This window comes from Pelodiscus sinensis, chromosome 24 (genome assembly GCF_049634645.1).
Source record: "Pelodiscus sinensis isolate JC-2024 chromosome 24, ASM4963464v1, whole genome shotgun sequence".
NCBI classification, from domain to species: Eukaryota; Metazoa; Chordata; order Testudines; family Trionychidae; genus Pelodiscus; species Pelodiscus sinensis.
Window position 1 is genome coordinate 7609330 of NC_134734.1, and position 27648 is coordinate 7636977.

At 58.1% G+C, this 27648-nt stretch overlaps 3 protein-coding genes across 7 annotated transcripts; all 3 read left to right on the top strand.

Moving 5' to 3' along the window:
• Window positions 1-78: 78 nt before the first annotated feature.
• Window positions 79-11889, top strand: LOC102443414 (paired immunoglobulin-like type 2 receptor alpha). Of its 2 annotated transcripts, XM_025186770.2 has the most exons (6): window positions 84-804; window positions 2773-3156; window positions 7915-8085; window positions 8609-8636; window positions 9941-9999; window positions 10179-11882. In XM_025186770.2, exons 1-6 carry the CDS (start codon window positions 456-458, stop codon window positions 10337-10339), a joined length of 1152 nt encoding a protein of 383 aa, XP_025042555.2. In that variant the 5' UTR covers window positions 84-455; the 3' UTR covers window positions 10340-11882. The 2 variants fall into 2 exon arrangements, with proteins under 2 accessions (XP_014431087.2, XP_025042555.2); XM_014575601.3 differs by lacking the exon at window positions 7915-8085 and having other exon boundaries at window positions 79-804; window positions 10179-11889.
• A 388-nt stretch (window positions 11890-12277) lies between these two features.
• LOC102443676 (2-acylglycerol O-acyltransferase 2-B-like) lies at window positions 12278-15859 on the top strand. 2 transcript variants are annotated; one of them, XM_075907354.1, is made up of 6 exons: window positions 12278-12484; window positions 13193-13366; window positions 13722-13926; window positions 14236-14410; window positions 14753-14952; window positions 15341-15859. In XM_075907354.1, exons 1-6 carry the CDS (start codon window positions 12293-12295, stop codon window positions 15493-15495), a joined length of 1101 nt encoding a protein of 366 aa, XP_075763469.1. In that variant the 5' UTR covers window positions 12278-12292; the 3' UTR covers window positions 15496-15859. The 2 variants fall into 2 exon arrangements, with proteins under 2 accessions (XP_075763469.1, XP_075763470.1); XM_075907355.1 differs by having other exon boundaries at window positions 12350-12484; window positions 13188-13366.
• Window positions 15860-17520: 1661 nt separating this feature from the next.
• On the top strand, window positions 17521-27003 carry MOGAT3 (monoacylglycerol O-acyltransferase 3). Of its 3 annotated transcripts, none has more exons than XM_075907403.1 (8): window positions 17521-17665; window positions 18079-18260; window positions 22880-22987; window positions 23133-23203; window positions 24198-24402; window positions 25136-25304; window positions 26129-26307; window positions 26398-27003. In XM_075907403.1, exons 2-8 carry the CDS (start codon window positions 18188-18190, stop codon window positions 26550-26552), a joined length of 960 nt encoding a protein of 319 aa, XP_075763518.1. In that variant the 5' UTR covers window positions 17521-17665; window positions 18079-18187; the 3' UTR covers window positions 26553-27003. The 3 variants fall into 3 exon arrangements, with proteins under 3 accessions (XP_075763518.1, XP_075763519.1, XP_075763521.1); XM_075907404.1 differs by having other exon boundaries at window positions 17593-17672; XM_075907406.1 differs by having other exon boundaries at window positions 17627-17651.
• Window positions 27004-27648: the final 645 nt, after the last annotated feature.

The window sequence follows — 27648 nt, forward strand, 5'->3', positions numbered from 1 at the left end:
CCCCCAGCTCTGGGATCCAAGGAAGGGGCTAGTAGAGGAGTTAGGGGGACGGGCTGTCAGGGGGAGGGCAGGGGCTGAGACTGGCTGGTGGTGAGACCCATTGGGGGCAGGATGTGAGGGCCTGGCTCTCAGTCACAGCCTAGTTGCTGGGCCCTGCTGCTCTGGGAGGCTTGATTTGCACCAATGCACGACTGCTAGAGACCCTGGGGTGGCCCATGTGCTGTAGGCAGGATCCTGGGGTCACTGCTGAGCCCTGAGGCTGCCCTGTCTCAAGGCAGCTGGTTCCTCTGCACGTCTGGCCAAGCGGCTGGCACCTGGGGAAGGGGGAACGAGGGCAGCTAATTCTAGAGCAGTGTCAGACACAATCCCCCCCGCCCCCGTACCCTCCCCAAGGACCCAGTTCCCGTGTCCCTCACTCCCCCGTGTTCCCATCCCCCACCAAACTACAAGGCCCCATGGATTCCTCCCGTCCCCTGCAGCCCCCGAAGTACCCCGGGTCCCGTGCCCCCCCGAGGGAGCAGAGGGGGGCTGGGAAGCCTGGACTGTGGGGCTGGCTATGGAAGGGAAGTGACTGTGGCGCTTTGCCTAGTTGCCCAATTCCTATCCCCTCCCTCGCTTCCTCCTCGCGGTATTGCCACTGGCTCCCACGCCCTGACTCCCAGCTAGCGTCCGGCCCCCGCCCTGGGGGTGCTGGGCAGGGTAGCTGCAGTTCCTGGAAGCCACATGCCCAGCCCCACGGCCCAGAGATGTGGCTGCTGCCGGGACATCCAGCCCTGCTGCTCCTGGCTGGGATCCTGGGTGGAGGTGGGTGTGATCGGTCAGCATTGAATCTCCAGGGCGGGGGCCCTTCTCCTGGTCTCCTGGCTTCCCCAGGGACCAATCTCCCCTGGGCCCACCTGCCCCAGGCTTCCAGCTTCCCTGAAGGCTCATCTTCCCTGGTCTCCCCAGGGGCCCATCTCTCCTGGCCTCCTGGTTTCCCCAAGGACCCATATTCCCCAGCATCCCTAGGGGCCCATCTCCCTCAGCCTCCCTAAGGGCCCATGTCTCCCGGCCTCCTGGCTTATGCAAGGACTGATCTCCCCTGGCCTCTCTAGGGGCCCATCTCCCCCGGCCTCCTGGCTTCCCCAAGGGCCCATCTCCCCTGACCTTCCAGTCTCTCCAGGGGTCCATCTTCTGCGCAGCCTCCCTCAATACCCATCTCCCCTCGCCTCTCGGCTCTCCCAGGAACCTACCTTTCTTGGCCTCCCTTCCTGCTGCAGAAGGGCTGAGCTTGACCAGAGCCAGCAGCAGCTGCTTGGGAGGAGGGTGAGGGTGTGACCTGGATTCTGCAGAAATTCCCCCTTGCCCCATCACTCCTGCCCTGAAGCCATGAGACTGGGCGTGCGGGTGGGTGTGCGGGGACATCACACCCCAAACTCTGGGGCTGGTAAGCTTTGCTCTACTGTAGCCCGCAGCCAAGTAAATATCTGCATTTGCCGAAATCCAGTGGCAGGCAGCTTCCCCAGACTAAGAAAACATTGAGCTCTTTAGAATCCACTTACACTGAGCCTTTCCCTGATCCCAGCCGGGTCTGGGCAGCACCTGGCCCCACGGGGCCTGATCCCAGCCGGGTCTGGGCAGCACCTGACCCCACAAGGACTGATCCCAGCCGGGTCTGGGCAGCACCTGGCCCCACAGGCCCTGATCCCAGCCGGGTCTGGGCAGCACCTGACCCCACAAGGACTGATCCCAGCCGGGTCTGGGCAGCACCTGGCCCCACAGGCCCTGATCCCAGCCGGGTCTGGGCAGCACCTGGCCCCACAGGCCCTGATCCCAGCCGGGTATGGGCAGCGCCTGACCCCACAAGGACTGATCCCAGCCGGGTCTGGGCAGCGCCTGGCCCCACAGGCCCTGATCCCAGCCGGGTCTGGGCAGCGCCTGGCCCCACGGGGCCTGATCCCAGCCGGGTCTGGGCAGTGCTTGGCCCCACAGGCCCTGATCCCAGCCGGGTATGGGCAGCGCCTGGCCCCACAGGGCCTGATCCCAGCCGGGTCTGGGCAGCGCCTGGCCCCACAGGGCCTGATCCCAGCCGGATATGGGCAGCACCTGGCCCCACAGGCCCTGATCCCAGCCGGATATGGGCAGCACCTGGCCCCACAGGCCCTGATCCCAGCCGGGTCTGGGCAGCGCCTGGCCCCACAGGGCCTGATCCCAGCCGGGTCTGGGCAGCGCCTGGCCCCACGGGGCCTGATCCCAGCTGGGTCTAGGCAGTGCTTGGCCCCACAGGCCCTGATCCCAGCCGGGTCTGGGCAGTGCTTGGCCCCACAGGCCCTGATCCCAGCCGGGTATGGGCAGCGCCTGGCCCCACAGGGCCTGATCCCAGCTGGATATGGGCAGCGCCTGGCCCCACAGGCCCTGATCCCAGCCGGGTCTGGGCAGCGCCTGGCCCCACGGGGCCTGATCCCAGCCGGGTCTGGGCAGCGCCTGGCCCCACGGGGCCTGATACCAGCCGGGTCTGGGCAGCGCCTGGCCCCACGGGGCCTGATACCAGCCGGGTCTGGGCAGCGCCTGGCCCCACGGGGCCTGATACCAGCCGGGTCTAGGCAGCGCCCTGCAGAAGGGAGCCAGTCACAGTCTCCAGGCACTACCGCAAGACACAGCACTAATACTGATTGACAAATCCTGCCTTCGCTATTGCCCAGGTCTGGGGTGGTCCTGTCAGTGCTCTGTTGGCTATGGGTGGGACCCTGGCAAGGCGTGGTGACAGGAGCATCTCTCCGGGTGTCTTTTCAGCCACTGCCCAGGATCCCCGGTACCGTCTGGAGCAGCCCGAGATCCTGGCGGCACCGACTGGGGGCTCCATCACCCTGCCCTGCACGTTAATCTACCCCCCCGAGATCGAGCCGCTGCGGGAGGTCCGGGTTTACTGGAGGCGAGGGGGTTTCCATGGCGATTTCGTGCACAATCACACCGAGGGGTTCACCCGCTGGGATTACCGGGGCCGCATCGCACTGGTCGGGAACCCGGGGGAGAGACCGAAGCGAACGGCCTCGATCCGCATCGACCGGCTGCAGGCGTCGGACACCAGCGAATATGTCTGCCAAGTCTGCGTGCAGTTGCAGAACGGCACATGGATCCCCTGGCGCGCTCTGCCAGGAACCCGCCTCACAGTGACAGGTTGGGGGTGAATCCTGGAGGGGCTTCCCCCATGTCTCCTTCCCCCATCCTCACACCTCTGTGGCCGGAGCTGCTGCCCTGGTGAACTCCCCACCCCCAGCAGTGGAGCCCTCTGTGTTCCTGGCTCCTGCAGCCCTCACCCGAAATCCACGGCTCCCTGTGGCTGGAGTCAGGGGCACCCTCTGGCTCCCTTCCCAGCCCCTGCTGCGTCCTCACCCACTCCCTCGCCCCCTTCTCCTGGGGCCCCCTTTCTAGGTCCAGTCCCAGGCCTCGGCCTGAAGGAGCAGGGTGGGTTGGTGTAAAAATGTGTGCGCCAGGATGACTGTCCATGTGTGTGAGCTCCATGTCAGTGCCTGAGTGTGCATGTGTAAAAGTGTCAGCCCAAGCCTTGGTTTACGTGCAAGGATGGTGTGTGCAGACATGCATGTACCAACATGTGCCTGTGCCAAAGGGAGTGTGTGTCGGGGTCTGTGCAGGGCTGGGGGTGTCTGGGCGTGGGATGCACAAGTGTGTGATCATGTGTGCGAGGGCACGTGCACTCTTGGCGCTGTAGCTCCATGACAGAAATCCGATGGGCCCATCATGACAGGCCTGTGCATACCCATGCTTGTGCTAGGCTCCACACAGCATCGCCCCAGGCTGCAGGGAGAGGCGGAAACCCTGCCAGGGTCTGTGCCAGTCAGAGCCAGGGGCAAATTCCTGCCTGACCAAATAGGGCGGTCAGTGAGACCCTGGCCGTGTGGGCGACACCCCCCAGCCACAGCCCTGGGAAGGGATTCTCCGCACGGACTCCGAGCCCGCCCCCCCGGGTGCCCTGCCTCTGGCCGCAGGGCCATTTGCTTCTGGCAGCCACAGCCGGGCCGCATGCCACTCCTAGCAGCCCTGTCACGCGCTGTCTTGAGGCCAGTTGCTGTTTTGCCCTGCCCCAGAATTTTGCTTCTTGCGAGGCAATTTGTGTCCATTTGTTTTTGTGCCAGAATCGGCCTGGAGCTTAAATAACTCCGTTCCCTGCCTGGGCTCATTCCTTCAACAGCTTTATTGGGAGGTGTCTGCTCTCCCCACAGCCTTGCACTCCTCTGGCAGGCTCTCCGTTCCCCGGGTCTGCCCCAGCCTGGCTCTGCCCCGGCCACTCTGGCCATCGCTACCCACCACAGGACAGCCGGAACCGGGGAGATATCAGCCCTCCCTGGCTTTCGTGCTGCACAGCACACAAAAGCCAGCAAGTGCATGTGCGTGTGTGCGTGCATGTGTGTGCCCATGCTGAATGTGCAAAATCCAGAGCATATGTGTGTGTGCTTAATGTGCGAGAGCAGTGTGTCTGTGTGCACTGAACATGAAAGAACAAAAAAAAAAGTGTTTCCGTTAAAAGTATTTGTGCAAGAGAGCATCTATACTGGCATGTGCCTTTGCGCAAAAGATTTGCTTTTGCGCAAAATCATCTGGTCCAGTGTAGACGCTCTCTTACGCAAGAAATCTCTGATGGCCATTTTAGCCATTGGGCTTTCTTGCGCAACAAATTGATGTTACCTGTCTACACTGGCCTCAGTGCAACACTTGTGCAAGAGGACTTATCCCTGAGCGGGAGCATCAGAGTATTTGCGCAAGAAGCACTGATTTCATATAGTAGAACATCAGTGTTCTTGTGCAAATACTCATGGCCAGTGTAGACAGGCGGCAAGATTTTGTGCAAAAGCTTGCCAATGTAGACACAGCCCCAGTGTTTAATCACCCGGACTACTAGGAAGTTTTTCCCTAATGTCCAACCGAAATCTCCCTTCCTGCAGTTTAAGCCCATTGCTTCTTGTCCTATTCCTCAGAAATCAATTTATCTCTCTGCTCCCTCACACACCTTTTTAGATTCTATACCTATATCTCATAGAGCTGGAAGGGACGTTGAGAGGTCATTCAGTCCCCTGCCCTCATGGCAGGACCAAGTACCATCCCTGACAGATTTGCCCCCGATCCCTAAATGGTCCCCCTCAAGGATTAAGCTCACAACCTGGGTTTAGCAGGCCAATGCTCAAACCCCTGAACTATCCCTCCCCCCTTAAAACCACTGTCATGTCCTCTCTCTGTCTTTTCCTTTCCAAACTAAACAAGCCCAATTCCTTCAGCCTTGCCTCATAGCTCATGTTCTCTAGGCCTTTAATCATTCTTGTTGCTCTTCTCTGGGACTTCCCCAATTTCTCCACATCTTTCTTGAAATGCGGTGCCCAGAACTGGACACAGTACTCCAACTGAGGCCTAATCAGCACAGAGTAGAGCGGAAGAATGACTTCTTGTGTCTTGCTCACAACACACCTGTTAATGCAGCCCAGAATCATGTCTGCTTTTTTTGCAACAGTGTCACACTGATGACTCATATTTAGCTTGTGGTCCACTCTGACTCCTAGATCCCTTTCTGCCGTACTCCTTTCTACACTGTTGCTTCCCAGTCTGTGCATGTGAAACGGATTGTTCCTTCCTAAGTGAAGTACTTTGCATTTGTCCTTATTAAACTTCATTCTATTTACCTCAGACCATTTCTTCAGTTTGTCCAGATCATTTTGAATTATGACTCTATCCTTCAAATCACTTGCAACCCCTCCCAGCTTGGTATCATCTGCAAACTTAATAAGTGTGCTCTCTATGCCAATATCTAAATCGTTGATCAAGATATTGAGCAGAGCCGGTCCCAAAACAGACTGCTGTGGAATCCCCCATTTATACCCTTCCAGCATGACTATGAACCATTAATAACTACTCTGAGAACAGTGATAGAAATGTAGCCGTGTTAGTCTGGTGTAGCTGAAACAAAAGACAGGACTATGTAGCACTTTAAAGACTAACAAGATGGTTTATTAGATGATGAGCTTTCGTGGGCCAGACTCACTTCCTCAGATCAAATAGTGGAAGAAAATTGGCACAACCATATATACCAAAGGATACAATTAAAAAAAAAAGAACACATATGAAAAGGACAAATCACATTTCAGAACAGAAAGGGGATGCGGGGGGGGGGGGGGGGGGGAAGGAAGGTAAATGCCTGTGAGTTAATGATATTAGAGGTGGGGAAGGGTAGATGTCTGTGAGTTAATGGTATTAGAGGTGATAATTGGGGAAGCTATCTTTGTAATGGGTAAGATAGTTGGGGTCTTTGTTCAGCCCCCCCCTCCCCCCCCGTGGAAAGTGTCGAATTTTAGCATGAATGCCAGTTCAGAGGATTCCCTTTCAAGTGCAGATCTGAAAGTCTTCTGAAGTAAGATGCATGTGATTAGGTCACTGAGACAGTGTCCTTTCTGGTTGAAATGGCAAGAAACTATTTTTTCTTTGTGATCCTGTCCAATGTCTGTTTTGTGGGCATTGATTTTTTGGCGAAGTGTCTGAGACGTTTGTCCAATGTACATAGCAGACGGACACTTTCGGCACATGATAGCATAGATTATATTTCTGGATGTTCAGGAATATGTGTTCTTGATCTTATAACTCACTTGGCTAGGTCCAATAATGGTATCAGCAGAGTGAATATGTGGACAAAGCTGGCAACGGGGTTTGTTGCAAGGGAAGGTACCAGGAAACAGTTATGCACCCACCATCTAGTTATCCAGACAGTTATGCACCCACCTTATAGTAGCCCCATTTAAACTGTATTTGCCTAGTTTATTGATAAGAAGATCATGTAAAACTGTATCAAATGCCTTACTAAAGTCTAGGTATACTGTGTCTACTGCTTCTCCTTTATCCAAAAAACTTGTTATCCTGTCAAAGAAAGCTATCAGATTGGTTTGACATGATTTGTTCATTACAATCCATGCTGGCTGTTACCTATCACCTCATTATTTTCCAGATGTTTGCACATGGATTCCTTAATTACTTGCTCCATTATTTTCCCTGGCACAGAAGTTAAACTGACTGGTCTGTAGTTTCCTTGGTTGTTCTTATTTCCCTTTTTATAGATGGGCACTAGATTTGCCCTTTTCCACTCTTCTGGAATCTTTCCCAGTTTCTATGACTTTTCAAATATTATACCAAAAGGCTCAGATACCTCCTCTATCAGCTCCTTCAGTATTCTAGGATGCATTTTATCAGGCCCTGGTGACTTGCAGGCATCTAACTTTTCTAAGTAATTTTTAACTTGTTCTTTTTTTATTTTATCTTCTAAACATACCCCCTTCCCACTAGCATTCACTATGTTAGGTGTCCCATCATCATCAGACTTCTTGGTGAAGACCGAAACAAAGAAGTCATTAAGTACCTCTGCCATTTCCAAGTTTCCTATTATCATTTCTACCTCTTGACTAAGCAATGGGCTTACCCTGTCCTTGGTCTTCCTCTTGCCTCTAATATATTTATAGAATGTCTTCTTGTTTCCCTTTATGTCTCTAACTAAATTGAGCTCGTTTTGTGCCCTGGCCTTTCTAGTCTTGCGCCTGCATACCTGTGTTGTTTGCTTATATTCATCCTTTGTAATTTGACCTATTTCCACCTTTTGATGTGTGTGCATGTGTAGTGAATGAACAAGAGCGGAGCATGTGTGTAAGTGTATGCACTGGATGTGTGAGAGCAGTGTGTGTGTGTGTGTGTGCGTGCATATGCACTAACGTGCAAGAGTGGAGCGTGTGTGCACGCGTGTGCGTGCACATTGGTCATGTGATTGATAGCAGAGAGCGTGTGCACTGAATGTGCAAGAGTGGAGTGTGTGTGTATGCCCCTGGCTGTGCACGCATTTGGTCAAGGGGCCATGCTCTGACTTAACCCCCACCTTGTCCCACCCCCCAGAGGCAGCCTCGACACCGCACGACCCCCGCACGAAGCAGGCACCGATGCCAGCCACGACCCAGTTGCCAGCCATGCATGGCACAGCCCCCGTGATAGGGGGGGTGCTGGCAGGGGCTGTCCTGCTGGCTGTGCTCATTGGGCTGGCTGTGTGCAGAGCCCAGAAGAGAACAGGTACAGGGACACCTGGGAGAGGCCGGGAGGTCACGTGTGGGGGTATGGCCCTGTCTGGGCATCCTGCCCCTCTTCTGCCCGCCCCAAGGGAGCTGTCAGGTATCCATGCAAGGCATTGTGGGAGATTCCCCAGGCGCCACAGGGATAGGAACAGGGAGTGGACCCAAACCCTCTGCCAGGCATGTCCAGCACTTGTGGGGCCCTGCTGGGTGTGTGACATGGGTGGGAAGGTGTGATCCTACCCAAAATGCACTGCTCCTTCTGCAGCATCATGGGATACAGAAAGTGACTGTCCATCGACACTACCCCCATACACCCCATCTACTTCCACCCTCTCTCTCTCCCCACAAACCCATTTATCTGAGCCCCGCATGCTCTGCCCCCCAGCTTTGCCCCCATGGATGAAGGGGGAGAAGGGGTGGTTGGAAGGGACAAAAGAATCAGGGAACGGATGGGAGGGGGAAGGGCAGGAGGCCTGTGGGAGTTGTACCTGGCTGCTAGGGACTCTTCTTTCTTCCCTCAGGCTGCTGGCAGAAGCCCCCCCTGGCTGGGTGAGTCACCTTTTTCTGCTCCCCAACCCCCCCAAGCTCCCCACTGCCCCCCAACGCCCAGCACTCTCGTATTCCCCACCCTCGAGGGGCTCCAGTCCCACATCCAAGAAGACTGTGAATGGGCTGGACTTGGAACTGTGGGACCCTAGACTCAGGGGCTTCGGGGTGGCTGGATTCTCCAGCCCCTGGTCAGGGACCCTAGATGAAAAGAGGGGGCGCAGAGGAGCTCCTGCAAGGGCCCCATATTCCCTCATGGGGCCGAATTAGTCCCTCTTAGCCCCATGCCCCTGATTTACAACCCACCCTCTAGTGGCAGTGCATGGGGATCGCCCCACCCTAAGCAGCAGTGCCCATTACCTGGAATCAGGGCTGGGGGCCAGGTGCCTCCTCACGGCTCACAGGTCATGCCCCACTCAGCCAGTCTGTCCCCAGGCAGAACCCCCTCTCCAGTGCGGCACCCCTTCTGGGGGAGCCCACTCCAGTGCGGAGACCCTCTCTCACCTGCGGGGTCCGCCCCTCTGCCTCCGGGACGGTGCCTCTCAGGGCCCTCAGTGCACCTGCCTCAGCTGTGAGCCCCCTCAGGGGTCCCTTCCCTCTGGACCCCCGGGGCCTCCACTCGCAGGGGGCCAGTGCAGCCCTGTTCTCAGACCGGAGCGACTCTCCGCCAGCCGCACACAGGAGGGTTCATTGAGCACTGAACCCAGCACAGGAACTCTCAGGCCTGTAGGCCTGGCCCCCCTCAGCCCAGCACGTCTGAGTCTCCCCTGCAGCCAGGTGGGCTCTGCCTGCTCTGCTCTCTGTCCAGATCAGAAGCCCCCTCCTCCCAGCAGAGTCTCCAATATCCCCAGCAATAGCCCCTCCCCTGGCCTCTGTCTTCTCTCCAGGTAACGGGGTCGCCTGGGCCCCTTTCTCTCTGCCTCTCCTCTCCTCCATCCAATGTTCTCCCCATGCTGGAACCAGCTGGGCAGGGTCCAGGGTCTCCCCTCTGCAGCGTGTTGTCTTTCATCTGACCAGAACTGGCTGTGTCCTCTGAGCGGGGTCTGCTGGGCACCAGGGCACCAGTCACTGGGGCTCCAGTTCTGGGCCGTTCTCTGCAACAACAAACGCCCTCCCCACTTGTCACATTAAACCAGTAACATCCCGGGGCACTGAGCGCCCCCTCTGCATGCAACCCCCCTCTGAACCCTCCAAACTCCCCACTGCCTCACACTCCCCTTCTCCCGCCAGCTGTTGAGGTATGGGGGCCTGGAGCCCCTGGCCCCGGGGCCCGGTCAGTGACTGTCTTTGGGTCTGTCTTGCACTAGGGAGCAGAGCCAGCTGCAAGCCGAGGGCGAAAGACAGTACATGGAGATCCCGATGGGAGGTGAGAGCACCTCGGGGTACCCCTGAGCAGTGTCCTGCCCTTGCCCTCCTGCCTCTCCCCCTCTATCTGCCCCCTGTATCCCTCCATCCACCCCTCCTTCCTCTTGCCTCTCCCCATCCTCTATCCTTCACCTAGCCCCCCTATCGCCGTCCCTCAGCTCACCCTGTTTCTCATTCCAGGGCCCAGCGTGTCTCCGCCCCAGTGCCCACTGGACCCCCAGGAGCCTGGCCTGCTCTACACTGTCTTGGCCTTCGCTGAACCTGGGAATGCCCCGGGGCAGCCAAAGGCCCATGGCCCCACCACGGGCGAGACCCTCTACTCAGCTGTCCGGGTCTGCTAGAACCAGGGCGGAGGGGGAGCCAGAACCGCAGAGTGGGAGGCTGGAGGGGGCCATGGAGAGCCAGGGTCAGCTGGGGAGCAGAGCTGGATTGAGAGTGAATGGGAAGTGGTCCCCAATTTGGAACTGGGTGGGGGTCACACCCCAGGGCAGCTAGGATGGATGTGGTGGGCTCAGAGGGGATTTGTGATGTCCTGTGTGGAGAGGTTTAGAAGGCCTGGGGATCCTATGTTGGGAGGTTTTGGGGGCAGAGCCAGGGAGAGGTTTGGGGGTAACTCTCTTCAGGACTTTCTCTATGCTCTCCACACTATGTAGGGGGCTGGGCCCAAGGCCTGTGGGGAACAGACCAGGCTGGCAGCTGGGATCCCATCCAGGGGGGATTGTAACCCCTAGGGCCACAGGTGATGTCCATACGTCTGTGCAGCAGGGGACAGCACCTGTCCTGCTCCTTGCCCCAATAAAGACTGTCTGACCTGTGGATTCCTTGGGTGTGACAGTGTGTGTTGCATTCCTTGCATGCTGTCTATATTTCCCCACCCAAAACATCTACATCCACTCGCCCCTCACATACACCCCTGGTATCCCCACTCTGCCACACCTACACCCCATCCCAGACATCTGCACCTTAACACGCACCTATAGTTACCTCTGACACCCCGCCCCCTAACACATTGACACCCACTTCCCTGACACCTTACCACACCCACACTCCAGACACCCACACAGTGGGCCTGCTCTGCAGAGACCAGCCCCACTACAGACACACACACACACACATGCGCACGGGAGGGGTGTGAAAAGTGTCCTCTTGATTGGTGGGGGTGGCCTGGTCGCTCGTCAGGGGTGTGAATTACCCCTGCTCTTACTGTCCCCCTCACCCCACACCTCTATTGTCCCTCCAGCTTCTGTGTCTGGCCCAGGGGCACTCATTCCCCTATTTCCCCCCTAGTGTCCTACAGTGAGTCCCCCTGAGGAGTTTCACCCCTCCCCCAAAAAAGGGTCTTGTGCTGCCAGTGGGTTATTTGCCTTTGGGAATCTGGTGCAGAACAGACACAGGGAGCTGGGACATTCAGCAACATCCATCTGGGGCTCGCTGCACCCTGCACATCCCCCACCAAGAGACACATGGGGAAACTGAGGCACACACATGACATTCAGAGACAGCACTGGGAACGGCTGGGCACAGTAGGGAGGAGGGTTGTTTGGGAATATGGATGTGCCCCAGTGTGCGGCGTTGGTGGGACGGGGTCCTTTGCTTCCCACAAGTCCATCCTAGAGGTGCTGAACGCTCCCTGGCCCAGAGCAGCTTTACTTTGATGACAGTAAGTGCCACTGGGCCCACAGGGCTCTGCACCTGGAGCTGAGCTTCCTGGGCTGCCCCCTGGGCGAGCCCCTTGTTCCCCATGTCACGGCCAGGCCTTGGGTTTTCCTTCCTGGGCTAGCCCTTGGCACTTCTCTGTGGTGGGTTTCCAACCTGGCCTCCTGTCTGTCCAGGCCCTTGGACTGTGTGCATGGGTGGGGGGCTGTTCAACACCTGCTGGGGGGCAGCCAGCTGGGTTATGCAAGGAGGGGGCAGTGCACAGGAGAGGGATAAGTGCAGCCAGGAGAGAGCAGGGGGGTGGCGGTGGGGGAAGGGAAGGGAGGTGATGGGTCAGTGCAGAGGGCGGGGCAGAGGCAGGGCAGTTTAGGGGCGTGGCCGTGCAGGGAGGGGAGGGGCAATGCAGGGGCGGGACCATGCAGGGAAAGGCGGGGCTAGTGTGCGGTGCAGCAGGGGGTGAAGGGAGAGGGGTCGTAGAGCGCAGGGAGGAGCGGGGCAGTGCAGAAAGGGGGCAGAGTCACTTGAGGGGGCGGGGCCAGCGAAGACAAGGGCGGAGTAACCTGAGCCAGTGAGGCTGGTGCAGGGAGGGGCCGTGCAAAGCACTTTAGGGGGCGGGGTCATTCTAGGGGGAGTGGCCTATGCGTGAGGGGGCGGAGTCACTGAGGGGCGGGGGTGGGCGATGGGATAAATGCCCCCGGCTGCCCCTGTTTGCTCCCCCTGTGTCCCCGGCCCGGCCATGCCGATTCGCTTCGCCCCGCTGCGCATCCCGCTGCGGCGCCGGCTGCAGACCGCCGCGGTCCTGCAATGGGTCTTCTCCTTCCTGGCGCTGGGTGAGGGTCCGGGGGCGCCCAACAGCCGCTCTAGGGCACCCTCTCCTCTGCCCGGGTCCCTTCGCCGGGGGGCGCCAGTCGCTGACATAGGGGTGTCTCCCTGCTCTGACTTGGGGTGTTTCTCCTGCCCCCCAGCTGGCAGCGGGGCGTTCCCCTGCCCCCCTACTCCTTGCTTGGAGACCTGGGGGGGCTGTGCACAAGTGCAGGGGGTGTCCTAGGAGGATGCGTAGCTGCGACCCCCGCGGGGAAGCGCCCCTATTTGCTGGGGGCATCTTGGTCTGTCCTCTGCGGGGGTGGGACCCTGCCTCTCACTAAGTCCCCTTCTTCCCCCCCCTCCCCCCGGTCTGCTAGGGGGGGAAACTAAGCTGCCACCTGGAGTTGTGGGGTGCTGGGGGAAGGGGCTGGAAGCTCTGTGGGGACGGGCATTGGATGGTTCCTGGGGGAGGTGGAAGAGGGGGTGCCTGGGAGTGGGGAGCAGCAGCCCTGGGGGACTGTGCCTTGGGGCAGGTGCGTGGGTAGGCTGGTGGGTGGTTGGAGAGAGTTCTGGGGAGGGAGGGCTGGGTTCCCTGGGATGAGTGTGTGGGCAGGCTGGCAGGTGCCCTGGGGAGCAGAGCAGCCCTGGGAGGCTTGGGGCCTTGGGGTGGTGGCCCTGGGGGAAGCAGCAGCCTGGGGGGGGGCAGTCCCTAACTTGCCTGCCCCGCAGCGCAGTGCTGCCTGGCCCTGTTCCTGCTGGCGCTGCTGGGTGAGCTGTGGCTGCCGGCCCTGCTCTACGCTGCCTGGCTCTACCTGGACCGGGAGACCCCTTCCCGCGGGGGCCGCCGCTCCGCCTGGGTGCGCCACTGGGGCGTCTGGAGGCACTTCCGCGACTACTTCCCCATCACGGTGAGCCCCAGCCTGGGTTCCCCCCATTGGCCCTTTGGTGGGGGATGGAGGTTGACCCTAGGGCCCTGTGTGGTCCCCTGCTGGCCCTTCAGTGGTGGGGTGCATAGCTGAGCCCAGGGCCCTGTTCCAATTGGCCCTTTGATGGGTGGATGGGGCTGACCCTAGGGCCCTGTGAAGCCCCTGTTGGCCCTTTGGGTGACTGGGAGGCTGACCCTAGGACATGGGATGGCCTCCCATTGGCCTTCCAGTAGGGAAAGGTGCTGCCCCCATGTGGCCTGGCAGCTGCTGCTTCCCTGGAGCCCCCCATCCTACAGTGTCGGAGATGCCCCTGCTCAACCCTGCCCTCTCTCCCCAGCTGGTGAAGACAGCGCCCCTGGACCCCTCCCGCAATTACCTCTTCGGGTTCCACCCACATGGGGTGCTGGTGGCTGGCGCCTTCGGCAACTTCTGCACGGAAGCCACAGGATTTGGGGAGCTGTTCCCGGGGCTCACACCCCACCTGCTCATGCTGCCCTTCTGGTTCCGCCTGCCCCTCTTCCGTGACTACATCATGAGCGGGGGTGAGATGGGCCCCTGCCTGGGCTGCAAGGGGAGTGGGGCATGCTGGGTCAGAGGGAGTGGGTGCGGGGCAGGAGGCCCCATAACAGTACCAAAAAAGAAATGTAGGTTTTATATGTAGAGGCCCCTCAGAATCTGAAGCCCTAAGATGTAGCTTGCTTAGCTTGTGGATAAATCTGGCACTGCTCCTGGGTTCTCTGCCTGGCTCTGGAAGGGGAGTGTGGGTTAGTGGTTTGAGCAGGGGGGCTGGGAGCTAGGACTCCTGGGTTCTCTGCCCAGGAAGAGGGGTAACCACTGTGTTCTCACCCCAGGGCTGGTTTCCTCGGACAAGGCCAGCATCAGCTACCTGCTGAACAGGGAAGGCGGGGGGCAGGTGGCTGTGATCGCTGTGGGGGGTCCTCCGGAGTCATTGGAGGCCCGGCCTGGGGCGCTGACCCTCCAGATCCTTAGCCGCAAGGGCTTCATCAAGGCAGCCCTGCAGCACGGGTGGGTGAGCCAGGGGAGGGGAAAGGAAGTGGGGATGGGGTGGGGTGAGGTGGAATTGCTGTATGTGGTGGATTATGGGATGTAGGGCCTGAGGCTTGTGTGGGGAGGGCTGGGAGGCTAGTGGGGCTGTGGGAATCCTGGTGGCTGGTCTTGGGGGTTGGTGGATCAGAGAGGGGTGGGGGGTGGGCACAGGGTGTGGTGGGGGCACAGGAGCTGGCGCATTATGTAGAGGGGTTCTTGGGGCAGAAACCTGGGGGAGCAGCAGGTGGTGCATGGGGAACTAAGACGGGGGGGCGGGGCAGGACCTGACTGGGGTTGCCCCTGACCTCCCTGTCCCCGCAGTGCTGCCCTGGTGCCCGTGTTCTCCTTTGGGGAGAACGAGCTCTTCCACCAGGTGCCGAACCCCCGGGGCTCGCTGGTGCGCACGGTGCAGGAGCGGCTGCAGAAAGTCATGGGGCTGGCACTGCCCCTCTTCCACGCCCGCGGGGTCTTCCAGTACAGCTTTGGGCTGCTGCCTTTCCGCAGCCCCATCCACACCGTGGGTGAGCCGGGGGCTGGGGGGCAGCACGGGCTGGGAGCCAGGACACAGGGGCTCTCTTCCTGCAGCAGCTTTGGGCTGAGCCAGCAGACACAGCGTGTGCTGAGAGGCTGCAGCAGGAGGCTGTTTGCTGTGGGTGGGGGGTTTCTGGGGGGTAGAGAAGGAAGGAGCCCATCTGGGCTGTGGGGGGGAGCTGCTGACAGGGGTATCTGTCTGCTGTGGCTGGCGCGGCAGAGGCCTTGCCAGCTGTTCTCTGACCCAGTCCCCCACATGCCCGCCTGGGCGTCAGGGCTCTTTCCCCACACAGAGCTGGCTGTAACGGAGCATCTTGGGGGGGGAGGGGGGGCGGGGACACGCAGCATGTGCCTCCAACCCCATCTCTCTGTCCCCAGTGGGGGCGCCCATCCCGGTGCCCCGGACTCCCTGCCCATCCCGCCAGGACATCGACCAGCTCCATGCCACCTACCTGGAGCGGCTCATTGCGCTCTTCGAGGAGAACAAGACCAAGTATGGGCTGCCCCCAGAGAAGCACCTGAACCTCATCTAGGGGCGCCGCCCCCATGCCTGCTGCAGCACGCAGGGACTCGGATATGGGGGCAGCTCTCACTGGGGCCTGGCTTTGGTTCCCACTCAGATGGGTAGGGGATCCTCCCCTCCCTGGACCAGGCTCTATTTCTCCAGCCCCCCTGCTTCTTGCTGCCCCATCTCAGGGTGTGGGTTGGGTGGGAAGGGTGCTTCGAGGCAGCCTTGAAGGCAGTGAGGCCTTTCCCCCACAGATCCCTGCCCTGCCTTGCTGCAATAGGTGGTGTTGTGAAACTACAGCAGTGGGTCCCAGAGTGGTTACTGTTTGCTGTGGGCCAGGCTGTAACTCCAGCCCCCTGGGGCGTGCAATAAACAAGCTTCCTTTGCAATCATGTCCTGTGCCTATGTGGGGGGAAGGGGTGGTGCTCGGGAGGTTCACCAGGGCAATGGGGTTTGGGGGGGCAGTGCCCTGACCTGTGTCCTTGCACAGTAGCTTGGGGCCAGAGCAAACCCAGGAGTCCTGGCTCCCAGCCCCCTGCTCCCCTCCCAGAGCTGGGGAGAGAACACAGGAGTGCTGCTGAAGAGCCTCAGGCACTCAAAGGCAGCATGGGCCCAGGGCAAGAGCTGGTTAAACATTGATCCTTCTGCAAACTCAGCCCAGGGCTGGGCAAAGGGCAGCAGCAGACAGGCTGGGCATTGAGAAACTGAGGCAGGATGGCATGGGCGGGGCTGGGAACCAGAATTGCTGGGTTCCCTCCCTGGCTTTTGGCAGGGGTGTGGGGGCTAGTGGCTAAAACAGCGGGCTGGAGGCCAGAACTCCTGGGTTCTTTTTCTATGTCCCCCTTCCACGGTTGTGACTGCACTTCCCATTATTCCCTTCTGCCACCCTCTCCTTCCAAACAGCAGAGCTGCTGCCTGCCGCCAGCCCATGGCCTGCCCTGCCTGGGCATTTGCCTGCTGGTGTGGCAGGTCCCGGGGAATGTAGAGACCTGGCCCTGCCCACTCAGTGCTGTGGGGACAGGGGCTGCCCTGCCCATCTTAGCCAACAGCCCCTGAGGCACCTTCTCCTCCGGGTATGTGGCCTTGACCCCACACCCTGGCCGAGCATCCCACAGGTGAGTCAGCGCTAGTGTTTCCCCCAGCTCGAGTGCCAGAGACAGAGGGAAATGGCGCTTGTCTCTACTGTGGGCTGGGCTTTACAGACCTGTCCCCTCTCTCACCAGCCGAGCTTGTCTGGTCTCTCCCTGGATGCCAGCCGTTGCCTGTCTGACCCTTTCCCTCTCCTGCTTGGGCCTGCCAAAGAGGAGGCACCGGGTCACAGGCTGCTGTAGCCAAGGTGCTTGTGTTTATGCCAATGATTTCTGTGGCGCAAGGCCCATCTACCCTGGCATCCTGGCTAGCTCAAAGGGGGAAGTGCGCCTCCTAGTGGCCTCCTCCTGAAACATCAGCTGCTAGGCAGAATATGCCTGCTCTCTGGAGACTGGTAAAGCCCTAAGCCTCTCAGGGGGACTGTCTTCACTGCTGGGTTTCTCCTCTCTCCTCTCTTCCCCCCCCCTCCCCAGCAGAAGATATGCAAATCATGCTCTCATTTGCATATCTTCTGCTGATCCTTTTTGTGGAAGAGGTTTTGCTGCTAAAACCCCCCGTATAGACGGGGCCATTTGTTGGAAATACCCCATTTTGTGGAAGATCCTGTAAACCTCATTTTTGGAGGAATAAGGGGTCTTGCGCGAAAGGGGTTTTTTTCTGACAAATGGCCCTACACGGCTTTTTAGTGGCAAAACCTCTTCCACAGAAAGGATTGGCAGAAGATATGCAAATGAGAGCACAATTTGCATATCTTCTGTAGGGAGGGGTCTGGAGGAGAACCAACAGTGCAGATGTAGCCTCAGCTTCCTAACTCTGCTGGCTCCCAACATTCTTGCTCTGCCCCACCAACATCCCCTGCTCTGCCAGAGCTGGGGGGAGAGCCCAGGAGGTGTGGTTCTCAGCCCTGTCTGCCCCCATTCCTCTCCCGCAGCCAGGGAGAGAACCCAGGCCTCTGGTGTGTGCTGGAGCCTGGCTGTGAGTCTGCCCCTGCCTCCGCTTATCTCTGGCCTGGCCCTGCCCCAGTCCCACGTTGCTCCTGAGGCCAAAGTGCAGTGTGGAGAGTGGGACGTGGATCTGGAGCAGTCCCCAGGGGTGTGGAGCTGGTGGTGAGAGGTCCCTGCAGCTGGGGGGGCAGGGGCTGGTTTGGGGAGGGCCTGGGCTAATCGGGGTGGGGGTTAGTTCTCTTCCTTCTCCCCCTGCTGCCTGGCTGGGTCTTTTGGGAGCCAAAACTCCTGGCTTCTGCCCATCCATCCCAAGGCTCCGCAATCTCCTTTGCTTGCTCAGCTGTCCCTCCCATCTATCCTCCGGCTCTCCCCATGTGTCTGACCCTTTGACCCCCTTGCTGTGGAGCACCCATGTCCTCACTTTTCTGGCGGGGGGGAGGAGTGGTAGGGTAAACTGCAACAGTGTCCCATCTCAGGGTCGGGACCATAACCAGCCTCTGTGCCCTGCCCCAGAGGTGGCTGCATCTCAGCACTGTGTGCGTGGTCCCTGTGTAACCAGCTCCCCTGCCCTGCAGGTAGCTGTGTTCCAGGGCTGGGAAAGGGGTCACTGGATGAGGAAGTGGCCAGCCAGACCTGGGCTCTAGTCCCAGCCAGGGATCTGTGGAGTCAGGTTCCCCCAGCAGGATGGCGAGTGCACTGAAGAAGCACCTTGAATTGCTGAGCGTGGTTCAATGGGTTCTGACCTTCCTCTTCTTCGGTAGGTGGGGCAGAGGGGGCCTGGGGCACTGCAGGGAGTTGGGGGGGTTCAGTGGAGGGTGTGTGACAAATGCATGTGCAATGAATGCAGACCTAGGAACTGCTGCAACCACCAGCCCAGTGCCCTGTTTCTAACTGGGGCCAGTCCCAGAGCACCAGGCCTCTTCCAGAGAGATCTGCCCCCAGCTTGAAGCACTTAGAGATTTAATATTGCCTTGAGCATGGGGCTGTGCCCCGAACCATCTTGTCTCCTCACCTTGGATGGACCTAGCCTCTGTGAGCTTCCATGGTTCTGTTTTGACTCCAGTGAGACTCTTGGCTGCCACACTGTCTCCTGGCAAGGAGTTCTGTAGGTTAACAAAGCACAGCCTCTCATTTGAATGAAACCGGCTGCCTGTTAATTTCATCAGGAGACCACTTTTTTTTTGTAGTGGCAAAGGGTAAATAGACCTTCCCTCTTTGATTTCCCCAGTCCCGGTTCTATAGTGCGTGATCCTATCCCTCCTTAGTTGTCTCTTTTCCATGCTGACCAGTTCCCCTCTTTTTAGTCTTGCCTTGTATGGGAGCTGCTCTGAACCTTTGATCATCTAAGCTGCCTGCTCCTTATCCCACTTTGTCCTTTGGGAGCTGGGGTGACCACATCTGCAGGCAGGATTTGAAACGTGGCCATCCCATGTTTCTACAGAGGCAATATGATATTTTCTGTCTCTTTCCTAACCATGCCCAAAAGCCTGTTCACTTTTTTGGCTGCCACTGCACATAAAGCGGATGTTTGCAGGTAGCATTGCTCCTTGTGCCCGAGCCAAAGATCCCCAGCAGGGCCTTTAGATCTGTGGGGTTTGCTCATTATGTGGGTGACTAGCAGAATGGTTGTGAAAAAAACAACAAATGGTCTGGTAGCACTTTATAGACTAACAAAACATGAAGTTGGTATCATGAGCTTTTGTGGGCACAGCCCACTTCTTCAGATGACCAGAGTTATGACTAGGGGATATGAAAACTCGGAATAAATAGGAGAGGGGGAGGAGAGGGGGGAGGGAAAGAAAAATGCAGGGAGGTGGGAGACAGAGCATCATTAAGTATCTAGAGCATGAGTACTTAAACCTAAGCAGATAAAAGTTAAAGTCAGTAGATAGATTCCTAAAACAGGAAGGATACCACTCAGGAAGCTGTTAGCATCTTCAGTGGTTATTAAGTAGGTAGAGTCCCCCCAGCCCATATCACGACTGAGACAGTTTATAGTGCTGTTTAACCAGCCCAGTGAGTCCAAGGGTGTGTAAGGGGTTAGAGCTGATTCACCCTCCTCTCAGACATGCTGTGTGTGCATGGGTAGCCAGTGAACGCCCAGCTGGGGAAAACAAGTCTTAGCCCTGCCCCTTAGGCCTGAGGCTCCACCCTTGGAGCCCCAGTCAGATCCTTCATGGCCACCTGAAGGGCTCCTCCTGGTAGCTGCAGAGCTGGGTGGCCATGGCCCCAGCTTCCAAGCAGCTGGGTGTGTAGGCAGTTTTAGGAAGGCAATGTCTTCCCTTGCTTACACTACTGTGTGTGCGTGTGCCTGAGAGGAACCCAGCCCTGGGGAACCTAGCCCCTGCAGGGCAGTGCCAGTGGGAGGGAACTGGCGGAACAGAGAAGTACACACCATAGGAAAACACAAGCAGCACCCGGATAGAACGAGCAACCCCCCAAAATGTATCAACCCCCACAAAAAAACCCTAATAAATGAGCACATCTCAAAGTAACAGGCAAACGTGGTAACACGGCTCTGTCGCTGTCCAGTTCATAGAATCATAGGCTGGAAAAGACCTCAGGAGTCTTTGAGTCCAGCCCCCTACCCAAGGCAGGACCAATCCCAACTAAATCAACCCAGCCAGGGCTTTGTCAAGGAGACTTAAACACCTCTAGGGATGGAGACTCCACTACTACCCTAGGTAACCCCTTCCAATGCTTCACCACTTTCCTAGGGAAATAGTTTTTCCTAATATCCAACCTGGACTTCTCCCACTGCAACTTGAGACCATCGCTCCTTGTTCTGCCATCTGCCACCACTGAGAACAGCCTCTCTCCATCCTCTTTGGAAGCTCCCATCAGGAAGTTGAAGGCTGCTCTCAAATCCCCCCTCACGCTTCGCTTCTGCAGACTAAACAGACCCAACTCCCTCAGCCTCTCCTCATAAGTCATATGCTCCAGCCCCCTAATCATTTTTGTTGTCCTCTGCTGGACCCTCTCCAATGCGTCCACATCCTTTTTGTAGTGGGGGGCCCAGAACTGGACACAATACTCCAGATGTGGCCTCACCAGAGTTGAATAAAGGGGAATAATGACATCTCTGGATCTGCTGGCAATGCTCCTCTTAATGCAACCTAATATACCATTAGCCTTCTTGGCTACAAGGGCACACTGTTGACTCATATCCAGCTTCTCATCCACTGTAACCCCCAGATCCTTTTCTGCAGAACTGCTACTTAGCTGGTTGGTCCCCAGCCTGTAACAATGCTTGGGATTCTTCTGTCCCAAGTGCAGGACTCTGCACTTGTCCTTGTTAAACCTCATCAGATTTCTTGTGGACCAATCCTCCAATTTGTCTAAGTCACTCTGGACCCTATCCCTGCCCTCCAGAGTACCTACCTCTCCCCTTAGCTTGAGGGGAGGGATAGCTCAGTGGTTTGAGCATTGGCTTGCTAAACCCAGGGTTGTGAGTTCAATCCTTGTGGAGGCCATTTGGGGCAAAAATTCATCATGGGTGGTACTTGGTCCTGCTGTGAAGGCAGGGGACTGGACTCAATGACCTTTCAAGGTCACTTCCAGTTCTAGGAGATAGGCAATCTCCATTATATTCTTTTGGCCCAATCCTCTAATCTGTCCAGCTCACTCTAGACCCTATCCCTGCCCTCCAACATATCTACCGCTCCCTCTAGCTTAGTGTCATCTTGAAAACTTGCAATCTATCCCCTCTATTAAAGGTAATTAATAAAGATGTTGAACAAAACCAGTCCTAGAACCGAACCTTGGGGCACTCCGCTAGAAACCAACAGCCAATCTGACATCGAGCCATTGATCACTACCCATTGGGCCTGACAGTCTAGCCAGCTTTCTGTCCATCTTACAGTCCATTTATCCAAACCACATTCCCTTAACTTGCTGGCAGGAATATTATGGGAGACCGTATCAAAAGCCTTGCTAAAGTCAAAGTATATCACATCCACTGACTTTCCCATGTCTACAGAGCCAGTTACCTCATCATAGAAGCTAATAAGATTGGTCAGGCATGACTTGCCCTTCATGAATCCATGTTGACTATTCCTGATCACTTTCCCTTCTTCCAAGTATTTCAGAATGGATTCTTTGAGGATCCCCTCCATGATTTTTCCAGGGACTGAGGTAAGGCTGTCTGGTCTATAGTTCCCTGGATTGTCCTTCTTCCCTTTTTAAAAGATGAGCACGACATTTGCCTTTTTCCAGTCATCCATGATTTCTCTCGATTTCCACGAGGTTTCAAAGATAATGGCCAAAGGCTCCACAATGACATTTGCCAACTCCCTCAGTACCCTTGGATGCATTAAATCCAGGCCCATGGATTTGTGTATATTTAGCCTTTCTGTGAATTTATCTAGCTCTTTTTTGAGCCCTGTTAAAGTTTTGGGCTTCACAACATCCTCTGGCGGGGAGTTCCACAGGTTGATTGTGCATTGTGTGAAGAAATATTGCCTTTGGTTTGTCTTCAAGCTGCTACCTATTAATTTCATTTGATGACCCTTAGTTCTTGTGCTAGGGGAGCAATAAATAACATTTCCTTATTTAAGCATCAGAGGGGTAGCCATGTTAGTCTGGATCTGCAAATGTGAGAAGGACTCCTGTAGCACTTTATAGACTAACAGTTGTATTGGAGCATATGCTTTCATGGGCAAAGACTCACTTTGTCAGATGCATGTAGTGGAAATTTCCAGAGGCAGGTATAAATATGCAGGCAAGAATCAGGCTAGAGATAACAAGGTAACCTCTTATCCCATGACAACTTACTGTGCTTCAGAGCTTTTGGTGAGGGACCTTGGCAAAGGCTTTCTGGAAAGCTAAGTACATTATAGCCAGGGGTGGCCCCAGGCAGGCCGCCGGCAGCTGGCGCCCCAGGTGGAATGCGTGATTGGCGCCCCTGCCTCCACAGCCCTCAATGGTGTGACGTCTTCATTGGGCACCCCATTTAACGTGGCACCCTAGGCGACGGCAGAGTCGGCCTATACGCATGCGCCGCCCTGATTACCGTCACTGGATCCCCCTTGTCCACATGCTTGTTGACCCCCTCAAAGTACTCTAGTAGACTGGAGAGGCCTGATTTCCCTTTACAGAATCCACATTGACGTTTTCCCAACTAACCGGGTCCCTCGCTGTGTCAGACAATTCTGTTCTTTGCTGGTGTTTCGGCCAGTTTGCCCGGTACTGAAGCCAGACATACTGGCCTGGAGTTGCTGGGTTGCTTCTTCAGACAATTGTCGTCCCACGAGCTACTGTCCCATCATTTGGTGCAAATCCAGGGGAAAACCACCGTAGTTGGGGTGAATTTAGTCACTTGTTCTACAAACGCTTCCTGCACATGGGACAGGCCTCAACTCTCTCCTTGCCCCTCAGGAGCTTTCTTCACGTCCTTGCTGCTCTGCCTGCTTTTCACCCGCCTCTGGGCCATCTCTGTGCTGTACTTTATATGGTGGGTGATCGACCGCGACACCCCAGAGAGAGGTGAGGCCTTGCCCCCCAGCCTGTTCCACCCCTTCCCCCAGCCAGCCAGTCCCTGTCCTGGGGCAGGTGTCAGACAGCACCCCTGAGAGGGGACAGGCCCCTGCCCCATTCCCCGGCCCCCATCACCCTGTATCTCTCCCTGCAGGTGGGCGCCGCTGGGACTGGTTGCGAACCTGGCGAATCTGGCAGCATTTGAGTGACTATTTCCCTATCAAGGTACATAACAGGGTGTGGGGGGAGGAAGGGGAAGGGAAGCAGAGGAGACCTGTCCAGCTTGGAGGTGGGGTGGGGAATGGGGCAGAGGCCTATTCCCTCTAGGGGGGCATTAGCTCCCATCTGGTCCCCAAAGGGAGGTGTCTGCCCAGCAAACTAGGTAGGAGATGACTGGGGTTTTGGGAGCAGAGGCTGGGCTGGGCTGGGCTGGGCTGGGGACAGTGGAGGAAGGACGGGGAACATGTCGGGAGGAGGGATGGGAGCAGATATCGAGATAATGCAAGAAGAGCAGGTCTGTTGGGGGGGGGGGGGGCTGTACTAGAGTCTGAATAGCCAACACTATCTCTACCTCAGCCAGCTCCCCTGACCTCTGCCAGCCCCCAACCTCTGCCAGCCCCCCTGACCTCTGCCCCTGCCAACCCTCTCCCTACCTCTGCCAGCCCCTCGACCTCTGCCAGTCGCTGACTTCTGCCCCCTGCCAGCCCCCCAACCTCTGCCAGCCCCTCGACCTCTGCCAGTCGCTGACTTCTGCCCCCTGCCAGCCCCCCAACCTCTGCCAGCCCCCCTGACCTCTGCCCCTGCCAACCCTCTCCCTACCTCTGCCAGCCCCTCGACCTCTGCCAGCCCCCCTGACCTCTGCCCCTGCCAACCCTCTCCCTACCTCTGCCAGTCCCCCAACCTCTGCCAGACCCCGACCTCTGCCCCATGCCAACCCTCTCCCTACCTCTGCCAGCCCCTCGACCTCTGCCAGTCGCTGACTTCTGCCCCCTGCCAGCCCCCCCAACCTCTGCCAGCCCCCCTGACCTCTGCCCCTGCCAACCCTCTCCCTACCTCTGCCAGTCCCCCAACCTCTGCCAGACCCCGACCTCTGCCCCCTGCCAACCCTCTCCCTACCTCTGCCAGCCCCTCGACCTCTGCCAGTCGCTGACTTCTGCCCCCTGCCAGCCCCCCCAACCTCTGCCAGCCCCCCTCATGACTACTACTCTGCCCCCTGCAGTTGGTGAGGACGGCCGCGCTGCCCCCCGATCGGAGCTATGTGCTGGGCTCCCACCCCCATGGCATCATGTGCGCTGGGGCCTTCAATGCCTTCTGTACTGAGGGCTCTGGCTTCTCCCGGCTCTTCCCTGGCCTGCGGCCCAGCCTGGCCCTGCTGGCAGGGCTCTTCCACCTGCCTGTCTACCGCGAGTACATGATGAGTGCTGGTGAGCAGTCGCAGGCGCCCCGTGGGCAGGGTGTGCAGGAGACGAGGCACCATGGGCAGGGTGTGCAGGAGGCGAGGCACCCCGTGGGCAGGGTGTGCTGGGGGGAAGATGCCCTGTGGGACAGGGCAGGTGCTGGGGGGAGCAGGGACGGGGAGGACACAGAAAAACACCCCTGCTGAAGGACAAGAGAGGCTCTGGGGGGGCAGGGACTGGAGGCCCAGAGACACTCACCCTCCGGGACATAAAGGGCACCGGGGACAGAAACACCCCTACCCCAGACAAGGTAGGCGCTTGGGGAAAGTCATGTGGATGCACACCAGGGACATGATGGGCATTGGTGAGGTGGGGTGGGACACACGGGGACACCCTCAGACCAGGACAGGATGGGCACTGCTGGGGGGCAGGAAGTGGGGGACGTGATGTTGAGCTCTGGGGAGGAGAAGCCTGTCGCTTTCTGGGCCATGGTACTACATGGGTGTGGGAGTCTCTCTGCCCTGGCCCTTTCTTGTTCTGCACAGCCTGCCCCCTCAGCTATAAAGGGTTTATTTGGGGGGCATCCCCTGCACATGCCCCTGTACTCCCCCTTTCCCAGGTCCCCCATGTCTTGGCTCCTCATCCATCTCACTGGTGCTAACTGCCCCCTTACCTCCATGCTCTGGAAGGGGTTAATCACCCCCTGGGGTGGAGGTGGGGATATCTGCCAGCTTCAGCCTCCCCTCTGTCCACCTTCCAGGGATGTGCCCAGTGAGCCGCCGCAGCCTGGATTTCCTGCTCTCCCGGCCTGGCAATGCAGTGGTGATTGTGGTGGGGGGTGCATCTGAGTCGCTGGACTGCGCCCCTGGGCAGCACCGTGTCACACTGCAGCACCGCACCGGCTTTGTGCGCCTGGCGCTGCAGCACGGGTGGGTACCACACAGGGCAGGGCAGGGCACCTGGCACTGCAGCATGGGTGGGTACTGCACAGGGCAGGATGCCTGGCACTGCAACACGGGTGAGTACGGCACAGGGCAGGGTGCCTGGCTCTGCAGCACTGTGGGTACCGGGCAGGGCATGGTGCCTGGCTCTGCAGCACTGTGGGTACCGCACAGGGTGGGGACGCCTGGCACTGGAGCATGGTTGGACACTACACAGGATGGGGCTGGAGCACTGGCTGGGGTGTGTTGGAGCAGGGACGGGGGCAACCTGGAGCCTGGGACAGGTACTGGGCAGGTCTTGGTTGTGCACTCTGAGAGATGGGGCTGGTGCACTGCGGGGGCCATGGCTTGGGTGTCCGCCAAGTGCACTGGGTGTGTGCCTTGTGGTTGAACTGGGTGGACACACTGGAACCTGGAGTGGGCAGGTGGGGACATGGGCTGGGTGCTGTGGTGCCAGGGGGCGAGTGGTGCCGGCACCATTCACTGTAAGCTGGGTGCTTGGGTGACCACCCAGGAGAGATTCTGATTTACAGAGCACCCACAGCCAGCAGCCTGTGTTTCTTCTGTTGGTGCACACCCACACATGCTTTGGTGCACAAAACAAAATTTATTCCACCCATCGATGGAATAAATGAGAGGGAGCAGTGATGCGAGGGCAGGTGCCAGGCTGCTGTGTTGGGTGCGTGCTGTGTGGTTGCACTGGGTGAGGGTGCTGGAGTCTGCAGTGGGCAGACTGGGCCATGGGAAGGGGTGCTACAGTGCTGGGGGCGCCAGGTTGGTGCTTCAGGGCTTCATCCCCCGTTTCATGGCAGGGCTGCCCTGGTTCCTGTCTATTCCTTCGGGGAGAACGATATCTTCCAGCAGCTCATCTTCCCGCCAGACAGCTGGCTCCGGCGCCTGCAGCTTCGCTTCAAGGACCTGATGGGCTTTGCGCCCTGCCTGTACTGGGGGCGCGGACTGCTGCCCTTCCCCTCGCCCATCACTGTTGTGGGTGAGCAGCCAGGGAAGGTGCGGGTGAGCTCAGGGGCTGAGCTGGGTGGGTGGGTTCCACCCCCGTTAATCCCTCTCTCTCTCTCTGCAGTGGGGAGCCCCATCCTGGTGCCGCGTCGCCCCTTCCCCACCCCACAGGAGGTGGCTCACTACCACCAGCTCTACCTGGAGCAGCTGCACCAGCTCTTTGACCATCACAAAGCCAGTTGCGGGGTGCCGGTTGGCTGCCAGCTCAGTGTGGTCTAGGACCCTGGCTGAGGGCCTGCGCCCACACTAGCTGGGACCTGCCACCTGCTGCCTCAGTGTGATCTCGGGACCTGGGCCAGGCCATGTACACATTCTCCAGCATCCTCTGAGCCCTGGGGGGGGGGGGGGGGGGGTGTACTCCTTCCTGTCTGCTCAGTGTCATCTGAGCCCCCTCCTCCATCCTGCAAGATTGGTTCCTCTCGGGGTTCTGACCCACCCCCACTGTGCTGCGGGTGCACGGTTATCTAGGGCAGTGTTTCCCAACCTTTTTTTTTTATAAAGTATCCCCTTTAAAAAAAATCATAAGTACCCCCAGTACCTACAGTTTTTAGAGACACATTTTTTTTCTACCATTGCAACACATTTGATAAAACAACTTAATCATAGCTGATGAACTTTTTGGGTGTAAACAGTACAAAAATAATAAAATGCTGTTAAACTTAAAACAAAATTTCAGTTTTCTCCAAATTTCAGTTGTGTTGACGTGCGCCCCAGAGATCTCTTGAGTACCCCTAAGCCTACATGTACCACTGGTTGAGAAACACTAATTAAGGTGCCCCTGCCTGGTCCCCTAGGGCTGGACTTGGGTCCCAGCTCCTCCCTACATGGAGCAGGGGGAAACCGGGTCCTGCCCTAAATAAAAGCTCCAAGAGTTATTTTGCACCTCACATCTGGGGGATTTTTATGCATCCAGTAGCCTCATTTTTATGCAATCCCAGAGCCCTCCCCCATGACAGATTGGGGGCCCCAGACCCTTCTGTCAGAGATGTCTCTCCCCCTTGTGCTGGCGCTGCCCAGACCCTCCCAGCAAAGATGGACCCCCCCCATTGGGCCGGGCACTGCCCAGACCCCCCCAGCAGAGATGGACCCTCCCCCATTGTGCGGGGCACTGCCCAGACCCCCAAGTAGAGATGGGGCCCCCTCTTGTGCCAGGTGCTGCCCAGACCCCCCAGCAGAGATGTGCCTCCCCCATTGTGCCAGGCATTGCGTTGCCCAGACCCCCCAGCAGAGATGTGCCTCCCCCATTGTGCCAGGCGTTGCGTTGCCCAGACCCCCCAGCAGAGATGTGCCCCCCCCATTGTGCCAGGCGTTGCGT

Coding starts and splice junctions, on each gene's coding strand:
- LOC102443414 (XM_025186770.2), top strand. CDS start 456: ATGGATTCCTCCCGTCCCCTGCAGCCCCCGAAGTACCCCGGGTCCCGT. Junction 805..2,772: donor GGCTGGGATCCTGGGTGGAG/GTGGGTGTGATC, acceptor GTGTCTTTTCAG/CCACTGCCCAGGATCCCCGG. Junction 8,086..8,608: donor CAGAGCCCAGAAGAGAACAG/GTACAGGGACAC, acceptor TTCTTCCCTCAG/GCTGCTGGCAGAAGCCCCCC.
- LOC102443676 (XM_075907354.1), top strand. CDS start 12,293: ATGCGTGAGGGGGCGGAGTCACTGAGGGGCGGGGGTGGGCGATGGGAT. Junction 13,367..13,721: donor GCGACTACTTCCCCATCACG/GTGAGCCCCAGC, acceptor CTCTCTCCCCAG/CTGGTGAAGACAGCGCCCCT. Junction 14,411..14,752: donor AAGGCAGCCCTGCAGCACGG/GTGGGTGAGCCA, acceptor CTGTCCCCGCAG/TGCTGCCCTGGTGCCCGTGT.
- MOGAT3 (XM_075907403.1), top strand. CDS start 18,188: ATGGCGAGTGCACTGAAGAAGCACCTTGAATTGCTGAGCGTGGTTCAA. Junction 22,988..23,132: donor CCGCGACACCCCAGAGAGAG/GTGAGGCCTTGC, acceptor CTCTCCCTGCAG/GTGGGCGCCGCTGGGACTGG. Junction 23,204..24,197: donor GTGACTATTTCCCTATCAAG/GTACATAACAGG, acceptor TGCCCCCTGCAG/TTGGTGAGGACGGCCGCGCT.